This window comes from Atta cephalotes (genome assembly GCF_000143395.1).
Source record: "Atta cephalotes unplaced genomic scaffold scaffold00018, whole genome shotgun sequence".
Taxonomy (NCBI): domain Eukaryota; kingdom Metazoa; phylum Arthropoda; class Insecta; order Hymenoptera; family Formicidae; genus Atta; species Atta cephalotes.
In genome coordinates this window covers 3,692,635-3,702,766 of record NW_012130082.1, presented here as the reverse complement: position 1 = coordinate 3,702,766, position 10,132 = coordinate 3,692,635, and the positions used below count along the sequence as shown (strand labels likewise).

At 28.1% G+C, this 10,132-nt stretch overlaps 2 protein-coding genes across 2 annotated transcripts; one reads left to right on the top strand and one right to left on the bottom strand.

The window, feature by feature from the left end:
* Positions 1-262: 262 nt before the first annotated feature.
* On the top strand, positions 263-5,092 carry LOC105618768 (4-coumarate--CoA ligase 1-like). Its single transcript, XM_012200299.1, has 7 exons — positions 263-526; positions 2,007-2,183; positions 2,548-2,882; positions 3,069-3,212; positions 3,469-3,717; positions 3,781-4,055; positions 4,195-5,092. Exons 1-7 carry the CDS (start codon positions 263-265, stop codon positions 4,518-4,520), a joined length of 1,770 nt encoding a protein of 589 aa, XP_012055689.1. The 3' UTR covers positions 4,521-5,092.
* LOC105618769 (glutaredoxin-related protein 5, mitochondrial) lies at positions 4,734-5,735 on the bottom strand. The gene is made up of 3 exons (XM_012200300.1): positions 5,655-5,735; positions 5,209-5,350; positions 4,734-4,930 (listed from the first exon to the last, which is right to left on the bottom strand). Exons 1-3 carry the CDS (start codon positions 5,733-5,735, stop codon positions 4,734-4,736), a joined length of 420 nt encoding a protein of 139 aa, XP_012055690.1.
* Positions 5,736-10,132: the final 4,397 nt, after the last annotated feature.

The following is a 10,132-nucleotide window of genomic DNA, read 5'->3' as shown; positions in this document are numbered from 1 at the left end:
CAATCCATTTTCTTGGATAATCAAAATTTTGTAGGTCAAACTTATATATTTATGAGATAATCATTACTAATCATTTTTACATTTCTTATGAGATAATCATTGCTACATTTCATAAATCAGTAGGGGCAGTAGCTATATATTTAAACTAAACTTTGGAATAGTCTTCATTTTATGTTAGTTACATGCTAACACGTAGTGGGCATAATATATTTACATTTAAAACATTCATTCTTAACATATTCTTATTAACATATTTCGCGTAATGACGATTCTGCAATTGTCACTTTTCACACGCATTTCTTATATCAATATAAAATGTATCAAAGAATGCATTGTCAATGTATCATCAAAAAATCATTGGAGAAAATTTAATAAACATCGGTATTATGCAACTACAATCAACTTAAAAGTTGATGCGCAGAATGTAGTAAGCAGTGGTCTATCTGACATAAGTGGCTTTGAGAATATTCACTTGCACGATTTCATCTGGGAAAAAGTTGGAAGATGGTCAAACCATACTGCTTTGGTACGTGTAATGCAAATAAAATAATATAAAATTATAAAGAATATATGTTGTTTATATTTTTCGTAATATGGACGTAGTGATCACGTAATAATTTTTTTCTATAAATATTGGTAAATGAAAAAAAGTGATAATTATTTCAATATTATTGCAATGTTATCTATTTTAATAATATATAAACAATAAAAAATATACAAGCTTTAGAACGGATTGAATTTTATAAATACAGCTGTTATAAAATCCTACGAAATTAATACCAATATGAAACACTAGGTATTCGTGTATATAACAAAGTTTTATTTTACGATATAATAATATCTAAAATAATCGTTTCGATCCCAGTTTGAATCATTTTCAGCGTAAACAATAAGGATGCTTAATTAAAAAGTGTAAAGTTGCATAATGTGTAGAAAAAAATCTTTTTTATGTTATGTAATGGAATGCATTATTGTTAAATTCTATATAGAATTGTAATGTTCAAAGATAAAAAATATTTATAGATGTATAAGAAACATTTTTGGTAGGTTACTAAGTTCAACATGGAAATTAAATATTTAAAAAATAATTTTAAATAAAAATACACAAACAAATGCATAGATCATAAAAATTGATTAATCTGTGAATATTAACAAATATTCAAATAGTTTTAACGAATATTCAATATTAAAAATTAAAAAGATCTAAAAACAATTTTATAATTATTGAAACATTGACTACAGAAAAATTAATTTTATATATGTTCGAAATTTGTCAAAATTATCATAATTTTATGTTTACAAATGCATTGTTATTCAGAACGCGCTTTTATCGACAAAAATGCACTTTTATCTTTGAAATTCTATGCGTAACATAAAGTATAGTATGTTAGCGCGCTAACATGGTTGTAAGCGCTGAAGACGGGTCATAAAGTTTTTTTCATCTTAATCAATAAACGTCTAAATTTAGATCGAATGTAAGATAATAATTGAATAATCGAAAAAAGAAAGCTCACGCGGCTAAGATCATGCGGCTAATAAATTTAGATCAAGTGACCAAAGATAATAATAGAATGAAAAAGAATACTTAAAATACAGCGAATATATGCATAAGATACATATATATATTTAAGATACATATATTATTATATAAGATACATATATGGAATTTGTCATTTTTGAGACAATCGTTAATTTTTTCATCATCATAATTGCTCGTTACATTTTTGCAAATTATTTGCTACTCGACTCACTTCACATGAGATTAATAATAGTGCTTCAATAGCACGAAACTGTTTATTGTATATCAGATAATTTATTAACTTATATATAGATTTTTATTCGGATAATTTGTGTTTATTTAATGATATAATAATACTTTATTAAACTTAATGTTCAGTCACAATTTTATCGATCCTTAGATTCATCGCGTTTATAAATATCCTATATAAACAAAAAAACATCCTAAGTGGTACAACTTTTTAAGACAATTAATTTTTTAATTTTAGGTATGCGCAAATACTGGTAGATCATATACGTACGGTCAATTAAGAAAAGCATGCGGTAAACTAGCAACGAGTTTAAGAAAAAACAACCTTTTATCGGGAGATACTATTGCTATCATTTTACCAAATATTCCAGAATTCGCTATTATCATACTAGCAGCAAATGAAGCCGGTTTACGAGTAAGATAAAATTATTACATTTAGAAATATTATATACATACTATGCAATATATGTCCAGTAAATTGTAAAACTATCAAGTTTATCAATGGGATTAGGACATGGTGATTCTGTTCAAAACGCAATTTTATATATCTATTATATTTGCTGAAAAAAAACTGCAGTTTAATTTAAGCATATAATTTAAGAGATGGTGGAATAATTTAGATAACTTTATTTAGTAATAGTTTAACAAAAAATTTTTTAAACTAATAAAAAATAATAAAAATTAACATTGAAAAAATATAGTGCAATAAGATATTAATTTTTTAATTTTATCTGTCGTTATATAAGCTTGTAATAATCATTTAAATTTTTCTTTTTAAGACAACTCTGATTAATCCTACATATACAATATATGAGATAAAAAGACAATTAGAGAACGCGGACGCTCAAGCTATTTTTACATTTCCGGCAAAATATATTGATATTAAAGCAAGTATTGAGAAAAATTCGAAGATAAAATTACCAATTATCATCGTAAACGATGGGACTAACGCTAGCTCAATCTCAGGGACGATTCAATTAAATGATCTTATTCGTGACGACATCGAAGATTTTTCAATTAGTCAAAAAACTGGAATAAGTTGCGAAGATACGGTATTCTTGCCTTATTCCAGTGGCACGACTGGTTTGCCGAAAGGCGTTGAGTCGTCTCATAGGTACGTAAATTGATTACATATTAAATATTTTGACTGGAAAAAATGCAATTTATATAAATAAGTTTCTATACATTGTAAAAATTCAATGTATTGTTATAATATCAATGTAATATGTTATATATATTATATACTATGTTATAATATCAATGTAAAATAATAAAAAATAATCAGAACACGATTTCGCAGGAACATTGTTGTAAATATTCTTCAAAGTGCAGATCCAATATTTTTCCCAGGAATAGAAGCGAGTGAACACCATCAGGATATTATACCGCTAATATTACCATTGTATCACTATTATGGATTAGCTACCATGTATGCTTACTTGCGGTATGTTAACATGTATCTATTAACTCGTTTACGTAAATGACATGAATGCCCAAAATATACCGAATATTTAATATTAAATAATCATTTAACTTTTGACTTCATATTTTCTTTATAAGATCAACATTTCGTATGTCATACAAGATCAATTCTCTCTCTTTGTCTTGCAGTCAATTATTATGCTTAAAAAGTTTATCGTATGATACATGAAATATTAAGCTTGAAATATTGAGATTTATTGTCATTTCATCAATTATAGAATAGGTGCTAAATTGGTGTGTCTACCACAATTCTCAACGGAAAACTTTATAAAACTGTTTGAAAATCATCGGTGCACATTATTGCATGTAGTACCACCTATCGTTCAGATGATGACATACAATGAGCGAATTACACCCCGTCATATTGAATCTGTAAGAATAACATTAACAGCAGCTGCACCGCTCGGAGAAAAACTTATCACCAAATTTCAAAGTCGTTTCACTAATGACATGAATTTTATGCAAGGGTAAGAAATCACTGTTACAAATATATTTTATATAACAATAAGAAAAACAATTTTTGTTTACAGATACGGCATGACGGAGCTATCCCCGTTTGTTACAATCAGTTCTGTAAATACATCGACGTTATCCTGTGGTTATTTGCTTCCAAATACACAAATGAGGATTGTAAACACGCGAGATGACACTCTCGGCAGAAATTTAGGTCCGCATGAAGTAGGAGAAATATATGTACGGGGCCCACAAGTAATGAAAGGGTATTACAAAAATCCCAAGGCAACAGAAGAGACTATGGATAGAGATTGGTTCAAGACTGGTGATTTAGGGTATTATACTGAAGATGGTAAGTAAGAGATACTGAAGATGGTAAGTAAGATTTAATCGTTTAATCGGAAACTTTGAAAAAATAAGACTGTGACGATAATTATATTATTTAATAATCAAAACGAGGTAATTGTGAATTATTATGTTGCAAAATACAGGTTTATTGTATGTGCAAGGACGATTGAAGGAATTGATAAAAGTAAAAGGATATCAAGTTGCACCCACTGAACTTGAAGAAGTAATTCGTCATTACGATAATATAGAAGACGTCGCTGTCATTGGTGTGACACACGAAAATTATGGCGAAATTCCAAAAGCTTTTGTAGTTCCTAAGTCGGGAATCAAAATTAATGAGAACAAACTCAAAAAATTTGTCGCTAAACATGTAGCCAAGTATAAACAATTAGGATATGTACAAGTTATAGAAAGTATTCCAAAATCTGCAGCTGGAAAAATTCTTCGAAAAGAACTTAAAAATCTATAACATATTCTTCAAATATCGAATTTCTCGAATTGAAGAAATCGAATTGAAGAAATTTACATCATTACTAAACATCGATTTATATATGCATTATATCTGCATTGTGGTTAAAATTATGTTTAATATTAACAAAAATGTTTATTATAACAAAAAGCGACTATCTTTCTATCCATACAAGACATGGTTGTTTATTTACAAGATAATTTAAAACAAAATTTATTCTTTAGATTTGTTGACACCACTTTGAGAGGAATCTTCTTTTTCCAAAAGGGCACTAGTAATACCAGCTTTCTTCAATTCCTCAATAAGGTCTCCATTTTTATGCATTTCTAAGAGTATGTCGCAGCCACCCACAAAATCACCATTTATAAATATTTGTGGTATTGTAGGCCAATTAGAAAAGTCTTTTATACCTAAGTAATTAATATTAGTATTTCAGAATTATATGACATTAGCAATAATTAATAATTTACGAAGATTAATACTTTACAGAAGATTTTACGAAAATATATAAAATTATATAAATTTTTTATTTTATGCAGTATAAACAATAAAAAAATATTTATTTTTAAAAATATATATTTTTTTTCTTAATATATAGATAAAAATTTTATGAAATATCTCTTTTCGAAAAATTATTGTTTAATACGCTTATAACAGCATTTATAATAAGTATTTGTAATCTTTTTACCTTGTCTAAGTTCTTCATCCTTGAGAACATCATGAGCATCATAAGTAACACCGTGCATACGTAATATTTGAACTACCGCATTGCTAAATCCACATCTTGGCTCTTCTGGAATACCTTTCATAAAGACGACTACTTTATTTTTCTAAAAAAGCAAATAATATTGTAAACATATAAATTATTTGTAAACATATAATTAAACATATAAATATTTAAAATAATAGATGTTATATATAATATTATATTTGTTAACAAAACTAAAAAGCTACTGATAATTTTTGAGTATTAATTTCATGCTTTTTCTATACCGTACAAACTGCAAAAAGATCTTATACAGAAATTACATACTTATTCTGCTATTTTTTATACAAAATATTAAATATATGTCTTGGACCAGGAAGTATTTACGGTTTATAAGCACAAATCCCTATCATATTACATTCACTTACCTTAACAAGATTGCTGATTTCATTAAATTTCGTACTAAAATTTCTGTTGATAAATAACTGTTTGACTGCAAAACGAATCATGTTTTGATTTATTGCACTAAAGAACACTTTTGCAATTAACTGAGACCTCTCGTTTAAGAATAAAGTGGAGCATAAAGGTTATGTATTCTGCTGCACACTATCAGCTGTTTCAAATGTTTACTCGAGATGTAATGAAGTAAGTGGCGCCATCATGCAACATGATGGTAAAGTATGTAGCCGAAATATTTCTTTACCTTTCTTCAAATATTATGAAAAAAATATTTTTATAAAAAAAATACGCGTATTCGATAAAAAATATTGGAAAGATTATAAATATATCTTTCGATTTTTTCGCAAGAGAGAAATTTAATTGGAAAAAAGTATATATACCAAAATTTACCCAAAACACTGAAAAAATGTATTAAATGTTTATAAATATTTATTTGAATAATACTATTTTAACATTTACTTACAGTAAATAAATAATTACTAAATGAAAAAAATGATAATTGAATTAAAGTTAATGGTATAACAAAATATTTATTATTTACAATTAAAGTAAATATATTCAGTACGATCTGATGCACTATTCAAACAAATATTTATTAAAATTTAATACATTTTTTTAATCTATAAAATTAAATTGTATTAAAAATTGTACTAAATTGTATTAAATTGTATTATTCGAAAATTATAATGTTTTATAGTGTGAAACAATAATTTTCTTTTTCAAATATAAAAAGAAAATCGATATCGATATATATATATATATATATATATATATATATATATATATAAAAATAGAACCAACAATTTACAAGTTTGAACTTATTAAAAAGAAGTAAATTATAACAAGGTTAAACAAAATAAGTATTACGTACTAAGCAATTAAAATTATTTGTCTAAAAATACTAATTATACTACTACGTACACATAAACATGAATAGTAATTGAATTACACTAATCAGTACGCTGCGGTCTTCGCTAATTTATACTCCCATCATTACTTTCAAAAAGTATATAATATTTGCTCGTGCGGATACAAACTGTCGATAATGCGACTAATTACAATCAACATGCATGTATTTATTAACGTCACAAAACGACAACTTGTTACTTTGCGTTATACACACTCTCAAAACCTATGTATGTATACACATTATACGATTCATTTTCGATGAACGAGTAATGCCGGTCATTACCGATATTAGTCGAATTGTACATACTACAATACATATTTATATATTGACGTACTAAAGCCTGAGTTCTGTTATATTCACTGCGAATAAAAAATCTATAGTATAAGTAATGTTTATAAATTTTCAGTACTGCTTACAGTAAATAAACGGAACACAGCCAAAAAGTAGAATTTAAAAGGCGACGTATCACGAACCAATCACAGCACATTTTTTAAAGTATTATTTCGCGTTTTCAAGATGTTCCAACGACGCGGTACTAATTTCAGTGGACTCCGCAACTCAACTTATTTTCAGATTTATGTGCATCAATTGATAGATGATAATCTATAGAGATCGTATTTTCGTATTAGATAACTTCAACGAACACACACATACATACACATACACACACATACAAAATTCGGTTGCATTTTTTGGATCAGTTCTATTCTGTAACTCTTAACGATAATATCGATATCGTTTCAGCGTCATTAGACAGAATATTTTATATGATAAAAAAAAGCTGCACACAACATATAACAATATTTTTAATTTTTATTAGATTTCAAATGTGAGAAAATTAATCGACTATGACTGGTCAATTTCTTATGGTTTAAGTCCGATTGCATCAACGTTATTTTGATTTTAAGTGGCTTAAAATTCTTTCTGTCTTTGTCTTTTTTCGAGGTAGATAGAGTTTTAAGTCTCGCTTAAAATCAAAGTGATATTGACGCAACTGGGTCTTAAAACTTAATGCTTAAAACTTAAATTTTACGTCTTACAATTTCATTGTAAACATTTTAAGTCCGATCTACATAAGACGAAAGTTTGTGTTGCGCCAGCCAATCTTGAAGCGGCATTTTTAAAATTGACGCATCGGATTGGCTAACACTTGCGACCTGCTACTCGCATTCTGCGTCTTATATAGATCGGGCTTAAAATCGAGTTGCGATCGCGTTCGCGCGTCAGAAGTACTATTTAAATTAACGATGGCGACCATGGAGTCGTACGTTAATGAGTGCGCCGTTCGGATCAGGATTGTTTTTTTCGATTGACTTACAATTGAAACGATTCACAAGTGCCAAAGGTAATACAATTAGCGAACAGAAAACCTATTCGACTGAAATTAGCTCTTGCGGCAATTACACCATTAGTCCTAACCTTGTTTCTTATTTGCTCTGAAATTTAATGCATCGCGCAAGTAATCGGGAGTGTGGCGGACATTATTTTATTTTGTTGACTGCGGATCAATCGGGAGAATTTTTCTAATGGAGTCGATAGACTAAGTAATAGAACAACCGACAGATAATTTCGACAATTCGAAAGGTGAGTACATTTGATTCATTTCGAGCATGCGATCAAATATTCCTTATGTTATACATGTAGGACGTATAATACTAATCTTGATTTCTATCATTCTTGAAAAAAACTGCGAATAAGAGTAAATCATCACATCTTATGAATTTTAGAAAATATTGGATTCAATTGTATCTGAATTAAATATATTATCTAATGTAAATTTAAAATTTTTTATTTACGTGCAATAACTGAGCAAATTAGGCTTTAACATATATTTTAAATAACTGAGTATAAAACAAAAATAAAAAAAATATTGAAAAACATGATAAAATATACAACACAAATAAAAAATGAAAAATGTTATGACAAAGCGCGCAATCGATGATCATCGCATTGTCTATCATTTTGTTCGAGTACTTCCGAGTACTTGAAATACTCGTCAGATGTCAGTATGCAGTCCAATTACTTGATGTAAATTTTAGATTCTCGTCACGTCTTCATACGACTATGTATATTTGCGGATGCAATCACGCTTTTCGAGAACTCACTCGCGATGGTACATCGCGAAATCGATAAATTAAACAGCGTCCTATAGATTTATAGAGAAATCGATCGCTCGGATAGTGCGTATACATAAAGTCTTAGCTCATTCCGATATCGAATTTGACCTCCATCAATGACCTAGCTATGTTCAACAAAATACACATAAGCGAAATGCATCGTTACAAACAAACGAATTGCGTATGAATCGAATCATATTATATACATACAATATATTATATATGCATATTATATACATACAAGACATATTTTTCCAAATTTTAAAATAAATAATCAGAAAAATATTGGAACGATTTTTCCTTGGAAACAAATATTCCAAGTAACTAAATAAATACTGAAATTGTTCAAAAATTTATATCATATTTTCTTCGATTTGAGTCAAGATCTTCAATAATTTAATATTTAATCAATATTAGATATATAGTTCTACACAGTTCAGTTTATATTAGAAGCTGGTTATATATATTAATTCCATCAAACTGATGAGGAATATTTTCTTCTCTCCTAGATCTCTCGTGACACATGAATATCCTTGAATACGGAGAAAATTTTATCTTATTTATATCTATAAAAACACACACATATTAACAGAAACACACACATATTAACAGTCGTTAGAAACATGTTGAATACTTATTAGAAACCCTGCTCGTATAGCTATTACGAAAATATTTTATCAATCTTTCCAATAAGCAGGTAGAAATACTGTGAGAATATTTATCTACTTTTATTGATGAGATTTCACTTTTTTTTCTAACATTAAACAGTTCCTTCCTGCAGTGTTGAGTGTATATATAAATATATATATAAATATAAGACATTACTAAAATACTGAATGTTAAAAAGTAATTGGAAAGAAAGCATTCAAAATTTTTCATTAAGTTTTTTTTAAACACGTTGAATATGGATTAACTAAAAAATCCATAAATAAAATTTGTAGAAGGTTCTCTTTAGCTGTTGGTTGTACATATGTATGTACATACATATATACATACATACATACATACATACATACATACATACATACATACATACGTACATACATACGTATATACATACATACACGCATACATGTATTTAATAGAAAGGTAAACGGCGGATCGATTCGACATCGACAACGTCCGCACGATACTAACTTACGTTTTCCGGAATACATTCCGGCTCGTAAAATTTCAGTCGCCGACTGATTTTGGAGGCAGACGACTTGCGCAGGCTGTTTGGCATCATAAAAATGTCGTGATATATCGTAAAACGCTTCACGCTGCCAGATTGTTGCCATGCGGCACGTGCTGCCATTTATTTGCTTATGACGTCAGGCGGAAAATTTTTCAAGAATAATTAATCCGTTATGCATATTATTTCGTTAATGTTGATGGTAATAAATAAATCATGATAGACTACAAACTAATATTGATAGCG

Coding starts and splice junctions, on each gene's coding strand:
- LOC105618768 (XM_012200299.1), top strand. CDS start 263: ATGACGATTCTGCAATTGTCACTTTTCACACGCATTTCTTATATCAAT. Junction 2,184..2,547: donor CAAATGAAGCCGGTTTACGA/GTAAGATAAAAT, acceptor TTTCTTTTTAAG/ACAACTCTGATTAATCCTAC. Junction 2,883..3,068: donor GGCGTTGAGTCGTCTCATAG/GTACGTAAATTG, acceptor ACGATTTCGCAG/GAACATTGTTGTAAATATTC.
- LOC105618769 (XM_012200300.1), bottom strand. CDS start 5,735: ATGATTCGTTTTGCAGTCAAACAGTTATTTATCAACAGAAATTTTAGT. Junction 5,351..5,654: donor AAATCAGCAATCTTGTTAAG/GTAAGTGAATGT, acceptor TTGCTTTTTTAG/AAAAATAAAGTAGTCGTCTT. Junction 4,931..5,208: donor GGATGAAGAACTTAGACAAG/GTAAAAAGATTA, acceptor TTAATTACTTAG/GTATAAAAGACTTTTCTAAT.